Source organism: Anser anser (assembly GCF_964211835.1).
Source record: "Anser anser genome assembly, chromosome: 9".
Taxonomy (NCBI): domain Eukaryota; kingdom Metazoa; phylum Chordata; class Aves; order Anseriformes; family Anatidae; genus Anser; species Anser anser.
The window spans coordinates 17887310-17915268 of record NC_139729.1 but is presented as its reverse complement, the minus strand read 5'-3'; the positions used below and the strand labels follow the sequence as shown (position 1 = coordinate 17915268).

At 44.8% G+C, this 27959-nt stretch overlaps 1 protein-coding gene and 1 long non-coding RNA gene across 11 annotated transcripts in view; one reads left to right on the top strand and one right to left on the bottom strand.

Annotated features, from left to right (window-relative positions):
- Window positions 1-27959, top strand: part of LPP (LIM domain containing preferred translocation partner in lipoma) — a 387509-nt gene that overhangs the window by 214765 nt on the left and 144785 nt on the right. For all 10 annotated transcript variants that reach the window (XM_083848027.1, XM_083848031.1, XM_083848023.1 and 7 more), the window contains one exon: window positions 2919-3041. In XM_083848027.1, the coding sequence (XP_083704153.1) occupies window positions 2919-3041 (123 nt within the window). The remainder of the gene's footprint in view (window positions 1-2918; window positions 3042-27959) is intronic.
- LOC310903934 overlaps window positions 5266-27959 on the bottom strand; it is a 35144-nt gene continuing 12450 nt past the window's right edge. The window contains exon 2 of the long non-coding RNA XR_014587928.1: window positions 5266-27813. This is a non-coding gene — a long non-coding RNA (uncharacterized lncRNA). The remainder of the gene's footprint in view (window positions 27814-27959) is intronic.

Genomic DNA, 27959 nt, shown 5'->3' with positions numbered 1-27959 from the left:
GAAAGCATCCTTTTCCCTTTTTAAACCCGTTTTTCCATATACTGCTAGCTGAAGCGGAGGGCGCACAAGTGACCTGTCTGCAACAATGCAGTAAATCCTGACAGAAATAGCAGGAGCAGCTCTTTCTGGTTCCTGTGTTCATATTTGCAACGTCCTGGACTTAACCAGCCTGGGTTCCTCGGAGCAAAGCCCTGTCTGCACTAACCTGTTGTGCCTTGGGAGCTGGTGCTTGCGTTTTGTTCCAGAGCAATATCATAAAACTTTTATAGCAGCGTCATGACGAAGAGCATGAGAGCAGAAATAACTTAACCCTCTCTTACTAAAGTTGTAGAGTTGCAAATTCTTTTCCTGTTTCCACATGAAACAAATCCCTCGATGGAGACTGGAGCGCTATGGGGAGAAAAACGCAGGATTCATGGAGATGGGGTAGAAAGAGCAAGCGGAAACCTGCCTTTGTGAGAATTAACATCTCTCCGGTGTTCTCAAAGTCTAGTCCTTTCCCAACAGGCCCTTCCACACATCGGCAGGATTACTCGTTGGCACTGTCACACTGCATTGTGCTTTAGCATTTGTAGAATTGGGCTCTTAATCTATGTTGATTATATTTTAATTGAATAAATAAATCTTTTGCAGAGCCCAAAATCAATGGAGATGTTTCCATGCTTTTATTTTTATTTTTCTAGGTTTCCTAAGGACATTTAACTTTTACAACCTTACAACTTGTTCTGCAGCATTTGCTAGTCAGCTATTGCATAATTGTTCTGGGGAATGAGAACCTGGGAATAATATGGCACAGAAATGCTAAGAAGCAGAAATAAAATCGGCTGATCTTCTAATCCACTGCCATCCCTCCTCTCTACGGTCAGCACAGTCGCACAGCCAGGATACCAAGCAGCCTCTTTGTGGGCCCCAGTTTTATTCCTGGTTCTGCCATTGACCTTCTGCACGATTTACCACCTCAAGTGGTGGCGCCTTGGGTGCCCTCCACATCTTCCTCCCTTTCCAGGCTGGCTTTTGGCCACTGAGCTCAAATGTTCTCTGGAGTGGAGCAATCTCAGGTTTTGAGGCTGGGAAGCCTGTGGCTGCCCTGCAGTTATTGTAGGCTGGCAACTGGAGGATGGAGAAAACCAAGCAAGAGCCATGAAGTGTACTAGTAATGGAAAGGAAAGTGGACTTTTTCAGATTTAAAAATCTGGATACCTACAGCTGGCTAGGAGTAACAATCTGGGGTAATTCCTGTCTAAGGTATTTCTTTTTTGAACAATAGTTTGGATGGAAAAACACTGCCTCTATAATAAAAAGAAGCAAGAAAAATGGAGTTTGAAAGTAGTTTCTAACCTGACTTTCAGTCTTTTAAATGATGTGTTCTTGCATAAAGCACCTTGGAGATTCCATTTTCTTGTTAGTCAAGCCAAATTTATTGTAATCCAATAAGATTTAATAATCATTAGGAACTAATGAATGCCTTCGCACGTATAAGCTTGGCAGATCAGAGCCTTCCTGCTTTGCATAGGCTGTCTCTCTTTGACCAACTTGCCATTTATGTGTCGGATTGATGACTGGGGAGTTCTGTAAAACAGGTAATGATCTAGTGCTCCTGAAATGAAATTTAAATAAAACCTATCTGGAGCAGTCAGCGAGCCAAAGGGAAAGGAAAATTTTTGGCTCGGAAAATTGAAGTAACTTGGTGAGAATGAAGGCAAACAGAGCTGGACTGTCTGTGGGGAAGTGCTGGTATGGTCTGAACAGGCATTACAGTTGAAATTAGGTGAGTTGTTGTATAATTCTTTTATATTTTTCTTATTGTAATAGTCAAGCTGCGAGTGTGCTCTTCTGCACTGAGCTCTGTCGTTGCACATACATGGAAAGACTCTGCCTGGGGAATTTGCAGATAAGTCAGACATGGAAGGACAGAAGACAAATACTGACTATGACTCAGGTTCAGAAAAGACTTTAAATATGTAAGGCTTTACTTGACTCAAGAACTTCAGCCTCTGCATGCCCTAAATGTGGTCGGGCTAGGTGTGTAAGCTCCTGGCATCTCTGTCACACCTGGTGGGGATCCTTTGCAGGCTTTCTTGAACTTGTATTCCTGCTAGAGCGAGTGTCCCGACCAGCCTGGTACAAGCAGGGCCAGGCCACTTTGAAAACAAAGATAAAGCGAGGTGCACTGGATCCAAAAGTGTCCTGGCTGTAGGTTGTTGTCTGCTCTGGGCATGGGTATCCCTGAGTAATAGCCCCTCTCCCAAGGACCTTCTTTATGTTACTCCGTGACTGCCTACTGCAAATCATGCCCTTCACCTTGAGTCAGCTAGAAATGGATTGAACTTTTTCACTCCTCCTCAAAGGAGCTTATTTTTTCGATGGAAATTGTAAAGAAGTGTTGAACTGTCCAGGTACAGCTACCACAGATTGATTTAAAATAATAACAGGTGTGCAGGTGGCCGGTCGCTGGCCCCAGTGGCTTGCAGCTATGCTCTGTGTGAGCTTCATCTGGGTTGGGATGTTGCAGAAGAGATGTTCTCAGTACCCAGGTGCTCCAAACCTGCACCCAGCTTTGGCTGCCCAGCTGGGCATCCAGTTAAAATACAGCTTCTCCATCTGTGGGGCTTGTCCTGCCTCACCTCGGCAGCAGATTGCGCTCCGAGTTGCATAATCCTCCAAGTCAACTTAACACAATGGGACCATTGTGGGAAACACAGGAAGAAAAGCCCCAAAGCAGCCTAAATCCTTGTGAGATGGAGGCTTTCTGCTCGGCCCTGGTTCTGGGAGAGAGCTATAGCATTTCAACATGTTTGTCCCTGCAACCCGAGAGTTATTGCCGGGGCATGGTAGTAGCTCCATTTGAGGACAGTAAGAAACCATGCGCTGGGCCAAGTGGTTTGAATAACTGGAACTCTTCTTCTTCCTCCTTTAAGGTGAATCCCGGTGGCAAGACACTAGAGGAGAGGCGGTCCAGCTTAGACGCAGAAATCGACTCCCTGACCAGCATCCTGGCCGACCTAGAGAGCAGCTCTCCTTACAAACCTCGGACTCAACAGGTTAGTGGCGCATTGCGTAAACCGAGCGGGAAGGTGGCCAGAATCGACTGCTGGAGTCAATTTGCTAACCGCTTGGTATTTGTTGCGAGCAGGCATGCCAGCTTGCCCTGATAGCATCCAGATGTGGCTGTCAATGGGAAGAAGGGTGCAGCCGCTCTAAAGGGGGCACCAGTTCAAAAGCTGCAGTACCTCTGAGAGAAGGGCCTCTGATCCCAATTGTTAGTTTGCCGTGGAGATTGTTAGAAAAAAGACTTGTAAAAAAATGGCATTTCATTTGCCCCAACTTTCCGTCAACAAGAGCTTGTGAATTAAAACCTGATCAATTCACAAGTACTTTTCACTTTTATTTATTTCCCCCCTGTTTTGTTAACTTTTATCTGTCATACTGCCAGAATGATCCAGGTATCTGCATCTCAAGTTGTTTTCTTTTTTTTTTTTTTTTTGTCATCTAATCAGTGGCGACAAAGTGTCTTGGATAATAGCTTAGTGTTCAGGGTGGCTCTAGCCCAGCAAGACAGATAGGAATTCCCACTTACTCTGCTGTGTCGAGGTGAGGACTGTTGGAGTGTCAATAGCTCGGCTAATTTTTGTCACTAGTATAGGTAGTGCTTGAATGGAGCTATTTCAGTTCTGGAAAGATGTCATCTCTTTATCACAGAAAAAGGTGAAACCCTAGTGGCACTTTATAAGGGCAATTCATGAGATCTCTAAAATCATCCCAGATGTGTGTGGGCCTATTTGTGCAGCTCCTTCATGCCCTATCTCATGACTGGTCTCATTTCTTACATGTGCCTGGATCTGTAGGCATGTCTGCAGCTATGTTTGCCTTACCAGTGTGAGCTGTGGCTAAAACCCCTTAAGTCAACAGAATCAAAGGGAAAATTGAGTGACGTGGTGCACACCCATTATCCATATAGGCCATCTCTTTAGTTTGTGGCTCTTTTGGTTCTTTTCGTTGTTACATTTGTTTCAAGTAATGCAGGAAGAGTACTTTTGAGAAGAACAAAATCAGTGATACGGGTTTGTTTAGGTTTAAGCTCCTGTTTAAGTATGTGAACTTAGCAAAAGCAGCATTAAATCAGATCTGGCACTTCTGAACAAGACTCCAGCCCAGGTGTCCACCGGCCAGCAGAGCTCTGGTGTTGTGGCAGTGCCATTTCTGTCCTTTCTGCAGGGACCTCCCAATAAACTCTTCTTTCATTCTAGCTGCATCTACTTGGTGGCTGCGTAAGCTAACAGCCTTACCCTTGTAAACAGTCTCATTTGGGTCAGTCAGTCAAAAACAGCAACGGCACAAACCAGATACAATTTGGCCGTTTTCCCAGTGGAATTTTTGTTTTTTGCGATAAACAAGACAAGTTTTAACAGTGATTGTGCTCAGGCACCATGTCGAATAATCCGTGTTCATTTTGTGATTGTGCAGACCAACCACCTACGAAGGCACAAGGCTATGGGGAGATGCTTTATAGTGTCAAAACCCTGTGAGAGAGTTAACTGAAAGAGATTTGTACTTACCCATTTTCCTTGGCAGTGCCTGCAGTCAGCTACAGTGTCTTAGCAGAGACATGCAACTCGTGTAACCACTTCTCTGAGCGTTTGCAGTTTTCTGACAGTACTGCTGACTGCCTCCTGATACTTTTTTCTTGGGGATCTGGCATTGTGCGAACAGATTGGTGTTTTTTTTTTTTTTGCTTTTATTTTGTACCCATACTATTAAAAAAACCTCACGGAGTTCAAATGCAAATTTCTGCAGGTTTATTCGAGTTTCTGGAGTTTGGAAGCCCGACTTTTGGACTCGATCTGACTTTTTAAGCTCATCAGCCCCTAGGATGACACGTGCTGCCAGCTGCACACGCTCCTTCATGGGGATTTGTGCCCGCAGTTCTGGTGGGGGCTCTGCAGATTTGTCCCCCCTTCTCAAAATGTTGGGGTGCTGCTCCCAGCGTGTACAGGGGGCAGAAAAGCTGAATTTCATTTCTGGGACCAAAAGCCAACTTTCTGTGTTCAGTTTCTCAGACTTGTCAGTATTCATTGGTTAACGTAACCACGTCCCATGAAAAGTACAGCTGCAGCAACTTTACCTATAGCTGTTACAAAAACAAAATGCCAGAGTTGAATGTGTCATCTACTGTAATTAAAAAGTACTCAAACAAGTCCTTGAAGGGTGGAACTAGAAGGTAAAGCTTTGATATTTTTCTTTGTTTGATCTGTACTAAGTATTAAAACTGGTGAGTCACTTGATGGTCTTATAGTAGGATAATAGATTAGGCTGCAAATTGTGAGGTACTTACTCAGAACATCGGCGCATTTATTGGATTACACCTTAGCTGACCTTCCCAAATTTACCAGAATAATGGCTGCAGATAGGAAAATAGAGTTACGACTTGTTTTCAGGGAAGATGTTTCTAGTTGTGCTTGTGCGGTTAAAGCATTACAATAATTTTATAAGTATACCTTGCCCTTGGGGGTACTCCTATTCTGGAATAAGAGAAATTTTATTGTTGGGTTTCTTTATTTTCTTTTATCTTTAAAATAGTTTTAAAGCAACATAAACTAAACTGTAAAATAGGCTTCTCATGCTGGAGTAGGAGTGCTGTCAGGATAATGGCAGGTGGTTTACTCAACAAACACTACCTTCGCTGGCGTATGTTCACAGAGGAGCTGATCTCTTCTGATCCTCGGTACGACTTCAGGATTGCAGTGAGAAACAGTGCAATGGGAGGTGCCTCTGGACAAGAGGGATTTGTACCCTTCTCAGTAGGTTTGGGAAGTCCAAAATACTTTTCAGATCGAGGGAGGCTCCCATCATCCCCAGGCGTTTCTCCTTGGTCTTGAGGCCGTTGTTGAGAGCGTCCTCCGCAGCAGAGGCTCTCTAAGCATCAGTAATTTACTTCATATTGGCCATCAGCCACACGTGGGTGAGAAGCAGCTTTTGGTCACCATCACCTCAGCCCCAAGCTGAGCCCATGACTTGTGAGAGTCTCACTGACTGAGTCACAGGAGCAGCCAAAATTGATTTAAATGCTGTTCTTTTATTCCTTTTGAAATCACATGCACCTAAACCAACAGAAAATTATAACTCTGGGTCATCTTTAGCTGCAACACAGCAGTGTCTAAGGATGCTTTCTGTCACGGGAGCTGGTAGGAGAGGCCATATTTCACAAAATCAGTTGGAATTAGGGTTTTAGAAAGGATCAAACAGCACCTGAGCTTGAGAGGTTTCTGTGTGATCTTCACCAGAGCTGCTGCTTCCAGTGTCGTGGGTGAATCAGAGGAGACTAGCCCGATCTCGAGATTGCTGTGTTTGCAATGGTGTGTTAGTAAATCAGCTAGCCATAGGTATTGTTTGAAGAACTGCAGATGCGTTATGACAAAATGTATTCATATTTTCCTCCTGTTTGGTAAAGTTCAGAAATATTAGTATGATGTATAAAGTACAGAGATCCTCTTGTGTAGCTGCGACGTGTTTTCTGTTTACATATCACACCTCTAAATTACAGTAACCCATTGGAAAGTTCAGAGGCAGAGAACCCGCTGTGCCTTTTAATAGTAAAAGGGGGTTGTATAGACAAGGCATTTAGGTGCCTGAGTTCCGTGGATGGGAGTAGGGGCAATTCCTAAACTGGGTGGAGATAGGGGATTTGGTGGATGCTGTGGTCATCTTACTCTTCTGTTAAAGGGTATTTTCCCCAACTTAGAGGGATTTTTTAAACTGTTCTCTTGAAATCCTAGCATAGGAGATGAGAGCAGCGAGGCCTCAAGCAAAAGAGAAAAAAAAAAAAAAAAGCCAAATTTCACCCCATAAAATAAATGTTTGCATTTTTTTAAAAGAACAAGAAAACTTTGTGACTCTGGAGAGAAAGCTTCCAGCAGAGGCTCTGAAAATGAAATATTGGAAATAGCAGCATATGAAAGCTCAGGATTTTTTGTCCCTGCTGTGAATTATGTATTGAATGCTGATTGCTTTGTTTGGAATCAGACACCTACCTTCTGAAACTCTTGGGTTTTATCCTGAATTTCGTATAGATTGTCTGTTTGGCAAAATAGGACTTTGTGGGAGGTGTACCAGGTAATAAAATGTACCTGGTCCAATGGTAATTAGGCTTTTTTTAAAAAGCAAATACTGGGTGGCCAAAATTTATAGAGTATTCAAATAGAAAAAAAATTGCTTTGATGGTCACGATCAAATCTACTTGTGTACAGCACTCAGAGGCTGCTTGATCCAGAGGGGCCTGAGCTGGCACTTAGGAGACCTGTTTCGTTCCCAGCTACCACCACTGTAAAAATGACCACAAACGTAGCATTTCTGCTTTGCTTCCTCCCAGAATCTCTTCTGGTTGTGTAGCTTGGCAACTACTTCAACGTGATCTGCCTCCTACCCATGTGTATGGCATCTAGCAAAATGAAACCTTGGTCTGGGTTGAAGGCCTTTAGGTGATGCGATTGTACAAATAATGAAAAAGAGAACTAAATCCTTCTTTTCATCCAACAGATGGGAAAATGAAGGCAGAGTTAGGTGAGGTATCTTAAAGATTCATGCCTGTATCTCTCTGCCTGTGTATCGTTGCCCCCAGTGCTAGATATCTGCCACTATCCAAAGCTGTCAGCCAAGGCAAGTAATATTTTGAAGGGAAAGAAGCTCATTCTCAGTGTGAGCTCCAGAATAATAAAAAAGTAAATAAAATTAAATTAAAAATCAGTGATACATTTTCATTAAGTTCCAAACATACTGGGAAATAATGTCTTCTAATGACTGGAATTTAAAAGGGATTTAAATGTTTGACAGCATTGGTTGTTATTCCATCACTTCTTTTGACAGCCAGTTGGGGATTACAAAAGCAGTGAAAAGGCAATGGATATATTTTCTTGCAGAGTGATGGAAGAGGATTGAACAGCTATAGGACTGGAAACCACAAAACAAGGCAAAACGCTCGGCACGGAAGACTCTTAGGAGCACTCTTTCATGTGCATTTCTAATTTTAGTGTCCCATTTATATCTGGGCCGAGAATGTGCAGCTAACGGTTCGGGTGTTTTATCTTTGTTTACGCGGAGCTGGATCGCCAGCCATGAATGAAGCTTCCCAGGCAGCAAAGAGCAGAGCATTCCCCAGCATCGGGAAAAAAAGCCCTATGATTGCTCTTGGTGTGGGCTGTGGGATTGGCATATGGGCACTGTAAATAACAGACTGCTAAAGCTCTCTTCAAAAACAGTCCATGCAAATTCCCTAGTCCAGACTCAGAGTCAGATTTCCTTGTTCCTGTTAGTTGACTGAGCCCGGATTGTTAAGGGTTTTGCCAGCACAGTCCATGGAATATTTGCTACTATTTCAGTTGTCAGGAATGTTCTTCTTTCTTTTAAGAATGAAAATTCAGGGGTTCAAGTAGATTAAGATTAATTTCACAGGTTCTGAATTAATTGCCCCCTCCTGTAGCATTTACGTGACAAAGAGTTCGTGGTTCCTGATTTACAGGGCTCAGTGGGATTTGGCTATTTTAGGTGTTCGGAAAGTTGCTGCGTCTTTTCAGTGTTATTTGGGCTGAAATTTTTGGCTAATCTGTTGTATTCAAAAGTCATCTTTGGGGTAAATAAAAGGGCCAGGCTGCTTTCTGCTAGTCTGAGCACATCTAATCTGTGGGCAGCTGCACCAAGGAGGCTTCTGGTTCCATCTGCACAGGGTGGTAATACGCAGTGAGGCCTTTCCAGTGGCACATTGCTCTGTATTTTTTCACTTGAGGTAGGTGCATTTTGTTTGTTGTGGGCTTTCTGATCTCTTTGGCTGTGGGATGGAAAGCCTCATTTGGAATAAGCCCATTTGAAGCATCCTCTGCCCATCCTAAAATGTCGATGACAGTTGAACTGCGTGTACCTTTTAGTAGGACCACGTGCCGTGCAAGGTTTTCCATGAAGGCTGTGAGTTGCCAGCGTTTCCCCACTGACTTGGAGGGCCCATGAGTGGACACAGAGGGACAAAAGTGTCTTGTAGAGGGGTGCCCGAGCTGGTGAGCTCATAGTGGTGTGGCATGGGTCCTGCAGGGCTCGTGCAGGCTGACCACGGGGGCTGTGTTCAGCAGGCTGTGACACTTCTGCAGTGGTGACAGGGACTGGGAATTGCACAGGCTGTTTTAACAACGGGGTCACCTCAGAGAGCTGCACTCCTGGCTGCAGCACGCCGGCTTTGTACTCTTTGTAAAACCCGTGTAGATTACAGAAGTAGAAAAGGAAGTGTCCCATCTGGAGCCATTTCAGTGGGTTCCTCCCAGCAGGCGAGAAGCAAAGCCTTTACATCCAGGAAACTCTCTTCCTCCCGCAGTTCCCGTCCCCAAAGGCGGTGACAATCCCGCCTCGCGTGGGTGGCGGTGGAGATGGTCCCAAGGTTAAAGCTTTCTAGGAGCGCTGCCGCAGGCGTGCTGGCTGCTAGCGGGGCACGTCTGTCACGCTGTCCCTGCCACGCCTGCGGGCAGAGGAGCGTGCACAAGGCAGGGATGTTCAGCCGCGTACGTGTGAGTTGAGAGGCGTAGCCAACAGATGAGCTCATGGATGTTTGGATTTGGCCTACGTGTACAAGCAGGGGAACCTTCCTGCGCTCATCAGCTCCAGCCGGCGCGTGCAGCGAGCTGACACTGTTCTGATTAGCAGATGCTTGAATCGGTTGCATCTGCTGGTATGTATTAAAGCATAATCCTTTTGATAAGAGCATGTCCGTGAAGGTTTTTAAAGGAAATTTAAAAAGATCCAAGATTATCAGCTCATCACAGATGAACAGGATAAGAGTGACCTTTGCAGGGTATTATTTCTTTCTGTTGTGCTATCATCAGAGTGAAAATAAAACACCACTACTCCTGCTTTTCTTTTTTTCTGGATAACCAAGTTCACAGAAATCTTGGGAAGGTTTGTTTTTCCCTCTTTTTTTTTTTTTTTAATTTCTGCATCCATTTGGGTTTTCTGCCTACGTGCTTGGCTCCAGCACCTAGATGACGACTGGTGTTGGATATATTGGACTTTAAAATCTGTGCAGGCATCTCAAACTTGTGTGTGGATAAAGGCAAACATTTACTTTGGGATCAGTGATAAAAAAACAAATAGTACCTCATAATTTGGTCTTTTTTCCTTCTGCATTCGTGATTGTTTTGTTGTGAGTGGTTGAGAGCTGGGCTCTTGCTTTCTAGAGCTGTTCAAGGCCTTCTACCTATTGTTGTGTTTTGTTTTCTGTCTTTTTCCCCACAATGGGACCAGGCTGCTGTATACCATCAGCTCAGGAAGCCTGTCATCATTTCCCCATCCTCAGTGTTTGGCACTCGCAGTGGTTTGGCACTCATCTCAAAGGGACCCAGCGCACTTCACAAGCTGTCCACGTGTCCGGCCAGCAAAGTGCAGCCGCCGCTGGGGCAGAGACCTGCGCTTCGCCGGGCCGCTGGCTCTGCTCGCATCCTTACACAGGTCGATGCATCTGAGTGCTTCGGCGGCATTAGATTTACCACTGCGACAGCCCTGTGAAGTACAGAAGCATTGCTCTTTCCCAGGTGAGGGAGAGACCGAGGCACTGGGAGATGAGAGGACTTGGTTTGTGCAGGGTCACCAGAGGAGCTGAGGGCAGACCGTGGGCTCCCCGCCACCATGTCACTGATTTATCCTCCTCTTGTAGCACGTGTGGATTGAGGGACAGAGAGTACATGGGGACATCTCCTCTCAAGAGGCACAGAGAGGGGTCTCAGGTGTGGGGTGATACATCAGTGTCTCTCTCAGAGTTTGTGAACCGGGCAGAGGCAATAAAAACCCTTAGCTTTCTTCTGTTGGAGGGTGTTGCTTGATACACAGCTACAGTTTTGTGATCTTGCTGCCGTGTCTTGTGAGTAAATCCTGAAGGATTCAAACCCCCAGGCCCAGAAATCTGTAGCCCCCTGGACCTATAGCATCACTGATGTCACCAGCACTTGAGAAGTGGGAAGTTGTTTTCCCCACCTGTGTAATTCTGAAGGAATTTTAAGAAGTTGCACTTAGTCCTGTGGCACAAATCAGTGATTTCTTTGCCCTCTGCAAAGTAATAGCTGGCACATTTGGAAATGAAAGCACATGGATTATTTCTTCCCACCATCAATGTCTGTCAATTGGCTCCTCCAGATGTACAAATTGAGTCCAGCATCTGCTTTCAAGGGTCTGAGGGAGGGGTACGTGCATGTAAAAATCAGTGGCTGGGGAGGAGGGAGCAGACCTGTGTCCCTCGGGGAGCTGCGGTGTGGAGCTGGTCCTCCTCACCTCCCCATGGCCCATGGGCTGGCCCCAGGCACACGCAGGGAGCTCCAAGCTCCAAGCCCACTGCGTGTCAACCTGAACTTTTGCTCTTCCAATCTGTACTGTAACCAGGATCCCTGACCTGAAAGGCGGATTGTTTGGCTGATACACACAGATAAGTGCCAAGGCTAATTCTAGGAGAAGGGAAGCAGGAGGGGCGGTCAGGAGAGGTAAGGAAGGAGAACAGGAAGGGTCAGTCTGCTCAAGATGCAAGACACAAGTCCATAGGAAATGAGGCTTCCTTTGCTCTGCTCTTGATGGTTGCTGTTCCTTTTGTGTTGGCTATTTCTCCTCTGCACACCCTAGGAACCAGCTGCGTTTCCCTCCCAGTCAGGGAAAGGAAATAGTTCAGAGCCAAGGGAACAGCACAGCAACTTAGAGAAACACCTGCATGGCAATGCATCACTTGGGACTTTGCTCCCACTGTGCCTGCGCTGGATGTCTGCCCCAGGCCATTCCCACCACAATGGGAGTGATGATTTTGTGCTTTGTGTGTTACGCCCGCAGCAAGGAGAGCGTTGCCTTGATAGTTGCCTTTCAGCTTAACTCTATCCAGAGACCACCGAAGGGCTGGCACTGATGCCGCTGATGTGAGTTCCTGTTGAGTTGTGCTCTTGAAAAGAGGAGGGCAACTAATTTCTGTGGTTGCAGTTTCTAAATACATTTGAAAGGTGAAGGCTTAAATATTCTAGGGAGCCCTAGCATTTATAGTATGGCCTTTACAAGTTTATCTTGGTTGCTTCCTGGTGCCAGTTTGCGTAAGCTGTTGCAGATTTCGCACATTTATCTTTGTAATGCCTTAAGGAAGGAGAGATTTGATTCTTCTTCTGTTCTACAAAGGAAAAGCTGAAGCAGAGCTGATGCACAGAAATGCAGCTCATTGAAAAGGAGGGCCTTGGACATAGATCTGTGACGTTCTGGGATAGTTCTGTCATTTGCTGGTCTGTCCTGTCCATACAACGGTCTGTCCTACTGGCAAGAGAGGACCTCTCCCTGGAGCCCCTGCTGGCCAGCCCAAAGGCAGAGCAGAGCTGCTCCCAGCCTCCTTTCAGGTAGGGGAAAAAGAGGGCTGCCTGGAAGCAACCAGTGCCCTACAAAAAAAGTAAGAGCTGGCAATGCATTTTCTACATTAGACCCTGCTACCAGTGCATAAATAAACATGATACGTTTATGGCCTGAACATATCTCAGGATTGTTGCAAGATGTTCCTAGTTCAAAACCGTTAACCATTAGAGGAAGAGACAGATGTATCTGCGGATAGTTTAAGGGGCTGTGTCTATATTTTCTCTTATTGATCGCCTTTTGCCTTCCTGTCTGGAACCCTTTGAGAGATGACTGTGGTGCTGAGATGCACTGTCTCTGTACATTAAAGCTGCCTAGGCTAAGAAAAAAAAATACACAAAAAACACAACTGAAACCCAGCCCATATCTGAAAGCTATGAATTGATAGATTCTTCAGATAGCTCTTCAAATAACTGTAAATTACTCCAGGCTGTTAGAGTTTCATTGTAAGGAGGTTCCTTCCTTGAGTCAGACTTCTTTGCATCACAGTAAAATGCAATTAGATGACGTACATATTGTGGCTTGGAAGCACTTACCATTTTCTTAGCCTTATGTTGTCAACTTTTGCTCAATAACAGGCTTGTGGACTGTGTCACTGTGCCTGTGTTAGCATATATTATCACCATATGGTGCTTCAATAGTGAATAGGAGACATCTATGAGTATTTAAAAGGATGAAATGGAAAAAAATATTACAGCAAGATAAGCCTAACATGCTGCTTCACAGCTGACAGTGAGTACTCTAGCTGCCATTTCTATGGGAAATCAATAACGTGTTGCTCCAATGAGTATTACTGTCTTCTCCTGCAGATTTAAAAACAAAACAACAAAACACCAAGAAACAAACAGACAAAAAAAAAACACAGAAGCAGACCTGGCCAGAAAAAAATGAGATTTTGATGCAGGTGTTAGAAATATTTTTGCCAGTGTTTGCAATCTGAGACTGCCCGAGCAAAATAGTTTGTCTTAGCATGAATTCTTTGCACAGAAAGTAGTAGTTTCTTTTGGATAAGTACAGCAAGAACAAGGGCAGTTTGTGCAGTTTTTATGGCATTATACATGTAAAGACAGGTCGGATTGTTGCAGTCATCTTATCTGGTTGTTAGCATAGCCCAGGTCAGTGACCCTGCTATCTTGTCATAAATAGCACCGGTGTTTATCTTTGGGTTGATGTCAGACCGGGTATCTTGTCCCCTTTGGAATGATTTATAAGAAGTCGATGAGAGGCTGCTGCTGTCCCAAGGAGGGAGCCCTGAAGAACTGCCATCTTGCAGACCAGCAAGCACTCCAGTCTTCCTAGGGGCTCAAGCAATTTTGATTCCCGTTTCCAAAGCCATTAGGTTGTGATGCAAGAAGGATTCAGGAAAGATGGGAGGAACAGCTCTATGTCCACCTGTCAGAAAGGCAGGATACGCATGCACTTCCAAATCGCAATTATCAAGAGGGGAAGAGAAGGTGTTGGGGTTGATTACTGGGCTGGTTTGCAGAAAGACCAACTGCGTATTCCATGACATAGCTGTATAATTAACACTGCGGTCTTAAGAAGTGGTGGATAAGCCACTGTTTTTAAGCTGGGTTTCTTTGAGCAGAGGATATAGTACAAATGTTATGTTGAACTCTCTTTAATCTTTTTTCTGGAAACATTTTGACTCGAGTCCACATCGGAGGCTAACGTCCAAAGTGCAAGAAAGGGGGACCTGGCTGTGGAACAAGGTGGCCGTGAAGGTCACAGTGTTTTATGAGGCCCTGGTGACAGAGAGCTGCTACTGTGCTCGAGACAGCACTCTGCTTAGTATGAAAAGCTGCAGAGCTATCGCATGGAGGATACAATCGTTTAGTGCTTCTTCAGGCTAAGTGTAGATCACTGTCAGGTCTTGGAGGTATCTGGAAGAATCAGTACCCCAAAGCAGGGCTGTATAACACAACAGCCATTTTTAGCTTTTTGGCAAGACTTGCGTTTGACAAGACTTGGCTTTGACACTGTTGAATAATGTGGTCATTTCTAAGTAACAGCAATAAAACTTTAGGGAACACCTGCTGTTTCTATATTGAACATATGTGTGCGTGCTCATGTAAAATCACAAATGCATGCAGGTCTAGAGAATACAATTCATATTTGGCATCTTTCCTACAAATTGTATTTCAGAACACTTTAAAGTCTTCCTGTAAATAAAGTAATTTCAGAATTGAGCTCATATTAATGAAGAAAAGGAGATGAAGTAAGATACAAAAGCAAAGGATGAAAAAGGGTTGCTTTGTTTCTTTTCTTCCTTTTTTTTAAAGGCAAAACAGGCATTTGGTGAGTTCAATCATTTGCTGAGTAGTGTACTCAGTGATATCTCCAGAGGACATACGGACAGTCTCAGGAGACTGTCTGCATGGTGGGAACTGCACAGGGCCAAAACCGAAGTAATGGACCGATCACTTACAAAGTATAAATGGAAGGAACATCTGAGGATCCCTGGCTCTTTCGCTTATGAGCCAGTGCCGGATTATCCCCTATAATCAGTGCTTTCCCCAGTCCAGTTTCAAATAAATTAAATGTAAATATCTCGCTGCTTTCTTTGGGTGATTATTCCAGACTGAAACGCATGCAGCTGCTAAGAGCTATTTGACTCGAGTATTTCTTTGCTTAATTTAATCTCCTTGTTCGGAGTGACACTTCCTATATGTGTCCGTGCATGTGTGCCTGTGCCATGTGGATGCATTCACTTACCATACCTCATGTATACATACAGAGTAGAAGGCGGCTTAAATTCCCCAGTACAAAGCTGTAATAAAAGAACTGACAGGCTGGATCTGTAATACGCCTGACCTGACAATTAAGCAAACTTATTACCATGTCAGCCTGCCAGATGGATCATCTACTCGTGATGTAACGTGTATTGCTTCTGAATGTATTGGAGTGCAGTTTCCTATTTTATGTTTGTTGAGCTGAGAAAGGGAGAGGGAAGAGACAGTTTTATTTGAACTAAACCCACTCGTTTTGAGTGTGTTTAATGATAGCAATATGTGACAGATAAAATAAAATCCTAGGCCCTGGTCCATGTTTATTTTAATTTTAAGCAATGGGGAAGGATGGAAGAGATAAAATTGTAGACTAAAAATGTCTCGTGTTGTAAAACAGCAGCTTGAGCACCGAAAGGGCTTTTCTTGCTGTACTCTGCAGGACTCTTAGATAGGCAGCTTTGCCAGGTGGGAATTTGGGGTTTTGTCCCTGAGAAAGGGACAGTTTGGACTGTTTGGCATCAGCTTTTCTAATTGTTTCCTCCAAGCTTACTGAAGATAGTAAGGCTATACTGAAAGAGAGGAGGCAAGAAATAGCCTGAAGCATCTGTCATTAACCTTGACTTCCTTTTAATGTAGTCCCACCCTGACCCTAAGGAGAATGCGAGTTCTTCTCAGACCTTTGTTGTAGGTGTGTCGCTGAGACTCCCACATCTGTCACCTGCTTTTGTCTAACCTTGGCTGAGCCATCTTTTGTCTCAGGGCTGCATTCCTGCTTCTGTTAAAGAGGGATAAACCCGTATCTTTGCCTGTCTGCTCACTGTCGGGTGTTTGGGTGAGCGTTCAGTAGCTGGTGCAGTGAAGATGCGTAGGTAATGTTGTACAGCTTGTGATCTGTCGTATTTGCATCTGGACCTTCCTGATCTTCTGTGACTGCATGGGTGGATCGGGATAAGTTTTCTTTCTCTCAAAGGCTTATGTCAAGCACAACCTTGAAAATTTGTGCAGCTAGTTCACTTTTCTATGTGGCTAAGCTGGCACTGCTGGCAGTAAAGCAGGTATCTATTTGTCTTTAAAATACTTACCAGGGTGCTGTTCTCCATTTTCAAGCTGTTCTCTGCCTGAAATTCCGTGTACATCCAAACAAGGTCCCTCACTCTGCTAATACACCTCTGAGGAGCTGTATGCTCATGTCTCAAGGGAACGTGAAGACGATCTTCTTGCTCTGTGAAGATGCTTGAACTGGCTTCCCAGGTGGGATGTTGTGCCCAACAGCAGGGAAGTATTCCTGCAGAGAAGTGCATTACGGTATAAGGGAGCTTTATGCTCTGGACTGCCATCTCTTTTGAAGTTGCATTGTCTTGTGTGGATATACCAAGTCTGGTTCCATCACGTGTTGTTGGCTGGTCCTCCATTGACTGGACTTCTCATGTGCAGAAGAGACTAGTTTTCACTCTGTTGGAAGACTCTCTCATGGGGAATTTTTAATACCTAATTTTCCTGCCAAGTTTTCTTCAGCATTCAGCATCTGAAGTGATGGCTGTTGTGAGGAACCAGCTTCAGCTCCGGCTTAGCTCAATTGATAAAAGCATAAGTATTCTGCTTCCTGGACTCAGATAATGGTTTTGTAATGTTGTAGGACCTTATAGTCTGCAACTGAGCTTGGAGGGAAGTCCTACCTTGAGTATAGTCAATTGAGTACCTTTTGTCTCAACCCCTGTCATTTTAATGTTGGTTTATTGCTGGTTTTTTTTTTGGTTGTTTGGTTGGTTGGTTTGTTTTTTTCTCTTTCCAGAGACAGAAATACAAGTCTGGGTTCTGGACTCTACAAAAACACCCTGCCTGGACCAAAGTTGGAATTTAAGCCTCGTCTTCCCAGTGTCTTTCTGTCAAGTGTCAGTGTATGTAGGCCTGAAATTAAGAACCTAAGATTCTCCATTCTGTCTCAGGTGAACGGTCACTCCAGCTCAGTGTCCTTCCTAGTAAATACTAAAGGAAGAAGACAAATGGGGCAAATTTATAGCAATATTGCCCCAGGATATTTCCCTTTATCCAACAACTTGCTCTTCGAAGAGAATAACTTTACTGTACTGGAAATGTTCTCCAGTAATACTCAGTTGGGCTTTTTTCCTCTGTCACGTCATCTAATTGCTTTATGAACTCAAGTAAATTTCTGGAATTTAATACATCCCATGGCAAAGGAGACTCAATCCCTTGTGTATATTCTCCATTTGCCTCCCATTAGGGTTGTTCCATATTGCTTCTTTCAAGCACTGGAAGAGAGAGGACAATCGTTCCTCCTGTTTGTACCCCTCGTAGTTTTACGTGTCTCTTCTCAAGGCTCAAGAGTCCTGGTATACTTAGTTGTTTCAGAGTAATTTGAAAAATTAAGTGCAGTATCCATATGTTTCTGATCAGGAATTGCTGTCCAAGTGCAAACTGAAGAATTTGAAGGCCGTAACAATGGAAGTGGCTGCTGGACCTGTATTATGTCCTTTGGTATCTGCTGTTAACTTACTGTGAAGCACTGGATTAACTGTGCATTTTGTTTGTTACAGGTAAAGCCTGTGAGTCCACTGTTTTACTTTCTTTTCAGAGTAACTTCCCTGGCGTCCTGTTGTTTTGGTTTTCAAATATGTTTGCAGTCATTGCAGAATTAAATTATTTGACTAGATTTTAACCTCATTGCCAAAGTTTTTGCATGATGGTTTCTGAAGATAGTATCTGCAGACAATGTGATATTTCCAAATAGAAAGTGATAGGAGAGAGACCTGGTGACCATATGGCTCACTGGGAGAGGTCTGAAGTAGGCAGAGTACTTTGGAACCAAATGGGATCTGTTGTTTTCCCCTTCCTTCCAGATCTCTGACATGCCCCCTGTATTTTCAGTGAGATTTTGAGCTGTTCTAGCATTAAGTTTCCCATCTGTAAAACAGAGATGGTAATAATAACATTCCACCTGGCTGTCTGACTTCAGAAAGCATTTTCAGATCTTCAGCTGAAAATTCTTTCTGCAAGTACAAAATATCATGATTTTGCCAGCTTCTATAAAAACTGCCTCTTGCAGTGAAAAATCAGTATTTCAAATACTTTTATTTTCTATAAGGGAATTGAACATCAGACTCTTCCAAATGAGTTAGTTAATGTTTCACATTATAGATTGTGAGATGTTAATTTAATTTCAAGTTCTGTGTAGCGAAGAAAATGTTGGGTGTACTTTTGTGATTTATACTTTGATTTGATCAGTGTGTTAGTAGTCTGGAGGATCTTAACTTTCAGAAACATCTAAGAGTTCAATACATTAGAGATGAATAAGATATGTGCATGAACACGTGTGCTTTTATTGCAAAAGCTAAATTAAAAGTGGAGCCCTTTTGGGCTGAAATAGCTAGCGCTTCTCAAGCTCTTTTTCTGTCTTCCAATACTCCTCTGCACAAGCTAGTGTGAATCTAATGTGTTCCGCATTATTTTGCAGCTTTAACATGGGGACCTGTAGAGATGGTGAAAGCTCTGTATAGAAAGTATTGTATAGTGAGGGAGGAAGCCCAACAAAGCTAATTATACAGACACTCCCACTCTATTACCCTTCAGAGAAATTGAGCCTAACATTCTGCTCTTAAGCTTGTTAAACTATTCTTTTTGGGTGCAAGGATCTTATTTAGGGAATGAAATAGCTACACTGTGTAATCAGAATGGGAATTGGAGCAGATCATTATATTTACTCATTTGATTAGCCATAAAATAGCTACTGAAGTCCCCATTTTAAATCTGCTTAGCAATTGTGCAGCAGGGCAAACTGGGTGTTTTAATTAGAAAAGAGAAAAGATTGCGGTATTTTCTTATAAGTAATAAATACATAAACACACGCACATTGTGATCCTGTTTATGTAAATAACCTTTTCCCTGTGGGTGTACTCGCCTCTTAATTGTTCAGGGTCTGTTCTGCTTCCAACTGCAAAGAAAAGGAGAATAAAAGGTTCTGCATGTCTGCTTGCGAACGTACAAAGTCTGGGACTTCAAATCCAGTAAAGAGGTTTAGATTAGCCATTTGGGATTAACTGCGGTAGGAGGAATAGGTAACCCCAGAAAATGACAGCAGAGAGAAATGGTGGGTCCCCGATCACTGGAGGGGATTTAGGTCAGGTTGTGCAAACATCTCTTAGGAGCAAGTCAGATAGGCTCAGCCCTAGCTGAAGAGAGAGAACTGGACTGCATGCTGTCCTCGGGACCCTTTCAGCCTCTCTTCACAGTTTTGCAGGGAAGCTTGTGGCAAGATTTGCTGACGAAATTTAAGGCTGTACAAAATCACCAGTGGGTTTGGTGGCCTTTGACCTGTTCCCCTTACCCAAAGGGGCTGGGGCTGGGGTGCACTCAGGCAGGGGCAGCACCTGGCCTCCCCACGCACATCTGAGACCCACACATCCCCAGGGGGCTGCCTTGCAGCCACCGACAGCCCTGGTGGATGAGGATGCTGCCGAGGATGCCTTGCTTTCTCTCGAAGAATAATTCCTTGCCCTGCCACTGATCCACCCGTAAAGGCTTGGAAATGAGCCATTCCTGAAGGTTTCATTTTCTGGCTTCCTTTGCAATCCGAGGGACTCGAAAAGCAGAGCAGATGTTCCAAAGACAGCAAGCTCTGTAGCTGCTGGTTTCTCTGATCAAAATGGTCACTGTCTTAATGGTTCTTAAGTATATAATATCCCTTTAGGAAACTAAATAGCAGCAAAAATATTTCAGCTTCTTATTTATTTTGAGCCAACCTGAGAGAGTGAAATGAGCTTTGTTATAGAGAGGAGACCTGGGGTTTTTTGAAGGCATTGGAGTATATGTGGAGCAAAGACAGTTGGCAAGCGTGTGTTGTGCAGCTTACCTTTGTGGGTCACTGAAAGAGTCGTGGAATAATGAAAATAACAAAATCACTCTTCTGGTGTTGCCTGTGCATGACAAGGCCTTTGGGCAGCAGGAAAGGGCGTAGTAGGACTTCAGCTTCCCAGTTGTAAGCAGTGAAATAAGTATTTGACCCAGTGACTCTCTTTCACAGACGGATTCTCCTTTATCTCCTTCTTGGTCATTGGTTTAACTGGTGCCCAGGGGTAGGACCCACTTGGAAATGGCCAGAGCTCCTGCTGTGTTGAGAAGTCATCTCCAGAGAGGCTCAGAGCAACCCCTCCCAGACGTGCTGTGGTGTCCTAAAAGGAGAAAAGAAATGCCAGCACTGGCTGTTCTGCATCTGTGAAATTAAGATACCGGTGCCTGGGCTGTTACCCTGGCATCGTTCCACAGCACGAAATTGTATAAGCAAGACAAGGAGCAGGGAAAAAACAAACAAACAAACAAAACCACCACCATTGTTAGGCCTAGCATACCTAATATAACCTTATGGCCAAGAGAACAAGCCCCTAACTATAAAGAGGTTAGAAACATACCGTAAATTTTAATGAACACCTCATTCTCTTTTTAATGTGGCTGGGACACCTGCAGCTGGATGGGGCTGTTGTGCACTGCACTGCATCGCTGTAACCACCCCAGGGCCCACCTGGCTGGCAGGAGGAGCGAGGTGTAAGGGGAAAAAGGAGGCTGCTGCTTGGATTTTTGCTTGATTGTGGTGGCAAAGATATTTAAGTGCTTTCTCTGAAGTGTTGAACACCTGTAGTTCCCATTGAAATTAATGGAAACACTCAACATCATTGCCAGTTCCTCCCTTTTTCTTAGAAATGTCTGTTGTTTTGTGCTGTAATTTTCAGACTTCCTAAAAACCATAACCTAAAAAAACTCCCAGACACAGAAGTTCCGGCGTCTCTGCTAGAAATTAATCACATGCTTGAAATTTAAGTGTGCTCCTAAGTGCTCTCCTGGGTGTACCCATGCATGTAAATGTGGAGCTGCTGCCCATCCCTCTCTCAGTCCGACGTGGCTCGGTGCCTCCATAGAGATCAGTACTCCACGTGTGTGCTCCTGTGCTTGCCCGCATCCTCAGCCTCCAAGCCCATCCGTCAGTCTTTGCTCAGATCCTTTCTGTGCCATGGGAGGAGGGAGCCCCAGCCCAGTCTGACCAGCACGGTATATGCAGAATAACTGGTCAAGAGACCGTCTTGGAGGAGTGTTTCTAACGTTACATCCCTTTGGTACGTTCCTTTCCGAAGTGACCAGCTGCTTTACACCCTGCAGTTTTGTGCTTAGAGCATGTCTGTGCATTGGGGTTGTTCGGTTTGAGCCCCTGGCTTTATGCTGACATAGTCAGCCAGAGGCAAAGTCGTGACCTCCCTTTTTTTGTCCTTCACCCCTTCGTAAAATGAAGTACTATTGCCCCAGGTATAAGGAGTGCAACAACCAGCATCCAACTTAGCTACGTGCAGCTCGGTGATCTAAAACACCGTGTGAGGAGAGTTTCAAATGTCTAGTATTTGTACCCCCAGCTCAGAGCCCTGCTCCACATTGAAACAACCTCCACGCTTTCCCGAGGCTTTGCCGTCAGCCCTAGGAACGCATGGTATATGCTGACACGACCGTATACTGTTCCTGATTTCATCTCTGTTATTGATTAAACTCACAGACACATCAACCTGTCTGAAGCGATAAAGGCACCCCGGGATGCCGCGCTTCTGGACCCCCCTCTGCCCCCCCAGGCGCACGCAGGGAGCGCTGCGAAGCGTCAAGCCTGCCGTTGTGTCACTGAAAGGTTACAATCCCTCGAGCTGTCACGGTGACTTTTAAGTTTAAGCAAAGGTGACGGTTTCCTTTTCACGTCAACAGTGGCACACCGTTTTTAGGGCTGTGGGTTTACAGCCCTGCCGTCTGCTTTTTGCTTCGAGGGTTTGTGCCCCCCGGCCGCCTCTCCTGGGGTTGTTCCCAGCTCCCGGCCTGGCGCCTGGTGAGAGGTGGTCCTTCAGCCAGACTCATTTTTCCAGCCTGGAGTTTAACTTTTCATACTAATTTGGTGTCATTTGCATAGGATTCTCTCCCTTCCAGGGAAAAGTGTGCTCCTGTAATCTGATCTAAAAGGGCTCCTAAAGGAACCGTTTAACTATTTCTCTAGAAGCATGTAATAAATTTCCCAGGAGGACTGGTGCTCTTCTGCTTAGTGGAGGAGTGAGAAAGTATTTAGCGAGATTTCCCAAGAGATGAGCCTGAATGTTTCTATTCTATAGACAAATCTGCTATTATTGCTCATTGCAGGGACATGCAACAGTGCACGGAGGCTGCTTTGGCTTTGCTGGCGTTCTGTCGCTTCAGAAAGGGTTTCCTCTTCTGGAAGAGCTGGTCCCACTAACCCTTGTTTTGGTCCCAAGCCCTTGGGTACCTCTGCTCTTTGAAAAAGGGCTGGATAGGCCTGGTGAGACCATCTCCTGTGGGTGGAATGGGCTTCCCTCACACGATCCCACCAACTGCACACACCCAGCTTTGACACAGAGCTAATAGGGCACAGGATTGGGAAAAAAGGGGATGTGTTTTTATTCGTGTCTGGAAAATAGTTTCCATTATTGGTGGTCTTAAGGCCGGTTCTGGGAGTGGGTCTTGGGATGCTGCCTCCTGTCCACTGCTTGCTGACACTGAAATGCAGCAGTTCTCAGGTCCTTCTCGTAACGGGAATTGGCGAGATGAGCTTTTCCAGAAGAAATCTGCAAAATGAAGGCAAGGCCAAAGCCATTTCTGTACATGCCCAGTTATAAACCTTGGGAAAACTCTGGATTTCTTTCCATAGGCTGCATTTGGGGATTTACAAAGCATCAAGATTGATATATGTGTTTATTTGACAGGCAGCTAAAAATTCATTGCAATCCTGGTGAATCCATCGAAAGTTATCGGTCTCGTGTTAATGCCTTAGGATCCTGCCTAGACTGGAGCAATACCCAGCAGGAGCCCGATGAGCTGAGGTTGTCGGGTGCATTTCTGTCCTGCTCTTCATGCGTCTGCAGTGTTTGGTGCTTTCAGATGAGGCATTAGTAGGGCAGCTGCCGTCAGGGCAGGTGAAATGCCTGAGCGCTGGGCACTTAGATGCTGCTGTTGGAGCTCAGAGTTGCTGAGATTCTGGGCAAGAAGAAAAGAGAATCAAATCTTGAAAGCTATGGGAAATGTGCTCCTTGGCAGGTGAATAAGAAAACATGTGGCTTTCAGCATCCACGGGGAGCTTTGGGCTCATTTGGGTGAAGAGCTCGCGCAGCCATTTTAGAACAGTGGCACCGTTGCCTTTCAGCCCACTGAGGCTTCGCGGGGGACATCCCTTCCCAGGCTAAGCCGGGAGGTGCTGGCTGTGCAGAAAAGCCCAGGAGCCCCGTCCAGCCCTCCCCACGAAGGACAACTCCCCTCCGCAGCTGCGGTTGGGGGCACTGCAGCTGGGTTTGTCCCCGGCCTTCTGCCCGCCCGCACTCGTGTGACCTCCAGCCTCGGCCGAGCAGGACATGGTGCGGGCACATCCCCCTCCTGGCAGTGACGAAACTCGCCTCTGCGCTCAGCTCTTGGCCTGAGCGCTTAATTGGGATAATTAATGCTGCATGGGGGCGAGCAACTATTTCTCTGAAGTCCTTTGCAGGCTCTTTGGAGTCTGCCGTGCGGCATTTCTGTCTCTGCGTGTCCCTCTCCCATTCAGGGCTTGTGGAATGACTAAGTAGTGCTGACGGCATTAGTTGTTGGCCTGTATTAATTATTTCCGCGGGTTCTATTTACTTGCGTGTTCCCTATGGGAATGCTGTGCATACAGATCACAGCGGCACTTAATTTTATTGCAGTAAGCGGCTGAGGTTGAGGAAGGGTGGGGGGGAAGAGGAGAGAAAGGGTCGTGCATGCGTCAGCCCTGTCAGGCTTTTCCTTCTGTTTCATTTGTGCTGAGGTTTTTATTATCATTAAGCCGATTGTATCCGTGGCACAAAGGGCTGAGTTACCTCGGTAACCACACTAGCTGGGATGGTAATCCATTTATAGCATCACTGCTCAGGTCTGATTAAATTAGCATGCTGATGACGTAAATGCTTGGCTGGGTGATGCTGACGAGGCTGCTCCTAATAGGAACTCTCGCCCTTACATTTATTCTCATTTATTTCATGAGACCCCTGCAGGAAATGTACAGAAATAAGGCTACAGATGATTGACTCTTGTTTTCAGAACAACTTGTGCTGCTAGCAACAGACAGTGATTTATATGAATGCAGACGGCAGCCTGCACATTGCGCCTTGTTGCCTCCCGCTGCAGAATTCCCCACACAGCCCCGCCGAGGCAGAGCCCCCGTCTCGAGCCGTGCTTGCCATCTGCCACAGCAGCACCGGGAGCAGCTCCCCTGTCTGATGGTTTATTTCCAGACATCGCTGAGAAAGAAATAAAAAAAAAAGGGTAATAATAAAAGGAAAGGAACACCCTGGTTCTTTACTCCCTCTTGTGAGTTTCCTGCAAACACAGACATCCTTTTACTCATTTGAAACAAGCCAGTTATTTATGTCTGAATTTTCATCGTTGAACAATAATGTTCAGTGCTAGCATTTAATACCATGTGGATCAAATGCTTTCAGCATCTTCTGACCAGCCCCTTGAGGGAAAACACTGACAACTGTATGATCACATAGCTGCGCCTGTTGTTTGATGAAGTGGTGAGAACAAGAGGACTGAGAGCTGCTGAAACTCCTGGTTTCCCTTCCCAGCCCTGCCTCTGATTTACTAGATAAGCAGTCTTTGGGGCAGGCTGCTTCCTAGCAGGGCATTTGGGGCTCCCAGTACTTCAGTTTTTTAACTAAAAAAAGAGAATTTAAAGTATGCTTTTTTTTTTTTTTCATTTTTTCTTTTTCCTCTTTGCAAGAGGCATGGGAGTGATTAAGTGCCTTTAAGTTCCAAAAGTGGTTGGAGATCCTCAGGTGGAAGTTGTGAGGTTCTGACCAATTTACCATTTTAATTGTCAGGTTTGATTTACCCCGTCAGCATAGAAGGATTTAAAAGGAATTTTTGAACAAAAGCCGTTTGGGGATGGAGGACTAAAAATGCAATAAACTTTAAGTAGCAATAAATAGTTTGGCATTTGCCCTGGAGTGTAAGCAGATGTGGCTGCGCAGAAACCACTGGAGCTACACCTGCTTTGAGTCGGATTTGGGCTTGGAAATCTGTCATTCATGAAATAAAACGCACAGTTTCGAGACACAGATGCCAGCGGGCCAGTGCTGGGTTTTTGGGGCCTGCAAATCCCCATCTAGAACTTACAGGGCTTATCCTTGGAGACACAGCTGCTGGGGGAAAAGGTGGATTGGGTTGGGGTGGCGTTGAGATGCTCAGGACGCCACTCCCCATGCCTCTCCCAGCCCTGGTCTATGGGAAGCATTCAGCGTCTGGGGGACCCTGCCCCAGATTTCCAGGAACCCCGATGTATAGAAGAGGGGCTTTATTAATGAACGTCTGCCGAAGGGTTAGGTTCTGCCTCTGGCTCAGCCCCAAGCATCCCTCCGACGAGATGCCCCGCACCGGTGGCCCACAGTGCTATTGCATGAGCTGGCTGCGTGTGTGTGTACCGTGTACAGGACATTCATCCTCACAGCACAGAGATTTGGGGCCTAACGGGGTTGCTGCCTTGCAGGAGCCTTACCCTGGGGCTTTCCTGTAAATTAAAACTTTAATGGCTAATGCCATTAATTTCCAGTTTCCAGAATAAAATATTTAAGAGCCATCAGCAGCACAATGGCCTGATGGCAGCACTCCTTGGTGTGGCTCTCCCGGATGGGGCTTCCTCTGAAGGTGACAGGCATGAACGCTCTTTTTGGTGCTTTATTTAATAATTTAACTAATCGTATGACTTTCAGGTCCTGGCGGAGGGAGCTGCCTCCAAGGGGCGTGGGCTCTTGCTGCCCTGCTCATCACAAGGTGGTCGAAGCTCATAGCAGAAATGTGCATCGCTGGGCAAGGGGGACTCCGGGCTGTATGGGGGTTTGGGAAGTCCCCCTTTTATTAAGTATATCTGCTTAATAAACAATCAACCCTCTTGATCAGCACCCTGCGTGCTGGGGCTGAGGGAGCGTGTGGGGAGGAGGTGGCTGTCCCTGTTCCAGCAGCATTTGCAGACTGGCTGCCGGTGTTACTGTGTCCAGATCGTGGCTGCTTGTTTCAGAGACACCATCAGAGCCTAGCTGAAGTCGTCTTCTTTATGAAGATTGGTCCAAAATAAGAGTTACACGTTGGTCTGAAGGGTCTGCCACTGCCTTGGTGTGCTGCAGGAGAAATAACTGGGCTCCTGACGAGCTCCTCGCACAACTCAGACGACGACCACAGGGCAGGAGGGAAAGTCCCACTGAAATTCCCCTCCCTTCCCCACAGGTTTCTGTGATTTTTGGCATGAGTGCATTGCCTTAGAGTGCCTGGAAATTTTCATTATAGGTGAGCAAAATTTCAACTCATTTGTCTACCAAATTAGAGCGAGGCAGGGGATGAACAGTAATAAAATTCCTCTTTGTTGAAACAGACCCATTATTGCTCATTTGGAGAAAAAGAAAAGCCTCTTGTGTTTGCATGTGTTTTGATTTTGATGCTGTTCGAGCCTGGTCCCTTTCCTCTCTGAAGTCTGAAGTTGGGATATTTGTACTTGATTCCAGTGACTCCCGTGGGAGGGGAATCTGTTGGCAGAATTTGGTTTAACACCGTGGGGGTTTCTGTTTATTTGGCGGGGAGGAGGGGGGGGATAACAAGACTTGTTTTTTTAACCATTTTAATTGTTGTTCTAAAGGAAAATTCACTGCGTATTATCTCACATACTTTTATCTGGTGCTGAGTCATGGAAGTGAGAGAATGTGTAGGCGTCTTAGCATAAGAGAGAGTAATTCTGTCATTTACATTTACAGACAGTTATGCTTTCCAGAAAACTTTTTTTTTTTGTGGGTTGCAAAAGTGATTAATCTGCTGCTGAAACTGTCAAAAGAGGTTTTCTGTTTAAGAATTTTTTGAAAGAGAGAAAAATCTGTTTCTACTTATAGGAAATAATAAGGTAGAAATTGAAATAAAAAATCATACTGAAAGAGCAGACAAGAAAATGTACCCTTTCCTAATGATATTTTTCCTTTTTTCTTTTTATGTATCTATCTGTGTATCACCCTATATATCTGTCTGTCTCATGGAAAAGTCGTGTGGACTTTGATAGATACGAAACTAAATATAGAACAACGATGGCTGAGTTCAGCATTATCAATTCCATCTGTTAAAAGTATCATGGGATCAGTTTAAAATCATTTATATTTTCTCTTAAAAAACAAAACAAAAAAACAACAACCCACAACTAATTTCAGTTTCTTCTTAGTTTTCCATCTGTTTTTTTTTGAGTTCTTACCATGCTTTAAACTTTTTCTGCAATCTTGAAAGCTACTTTTTTAATTTAACAAAGTCCAAAATCCTCAATTAAATTTTTCTCTTCTGTATTAGTAGTAGGAACTACTTTTTTTCTTCTCCTCCATCCTTCTTTTTTTTTCTTTTTTTTTTTTTTCTTTCCTTTTTCCTTTTCCATCTTTTCCATTTTCAGAAGAACTGCTGGTAGGCTTTTCTTTTATTATTAAGGAAAGAATTAGTTACAGCTGAGGGAACACCTTTTCTCCTTGTGATCTATCCTCAGTGGTGAAAATTGTAGTTCTGTTGGAAGGTTATGGAGCCTTTACCGGTTCCTACCAAATTGGTATAAGCCGTTGAAATCAACACAATGATCTTCTGTGACTAATTGTTGTTGTTGTTGTTGTACCCGTTCCTAAGGACAAACAGGACAACATGAAATATTTGGCCTGGAAATTTAAGGTTTTTTTCTAACAAACTACAAAGTGGTGTTTTGAAATGATCTTCCAGCAGTGGGGGAGAGGGTACAACAACTTGAGCAATTTTCAGGATAGTTTGTTC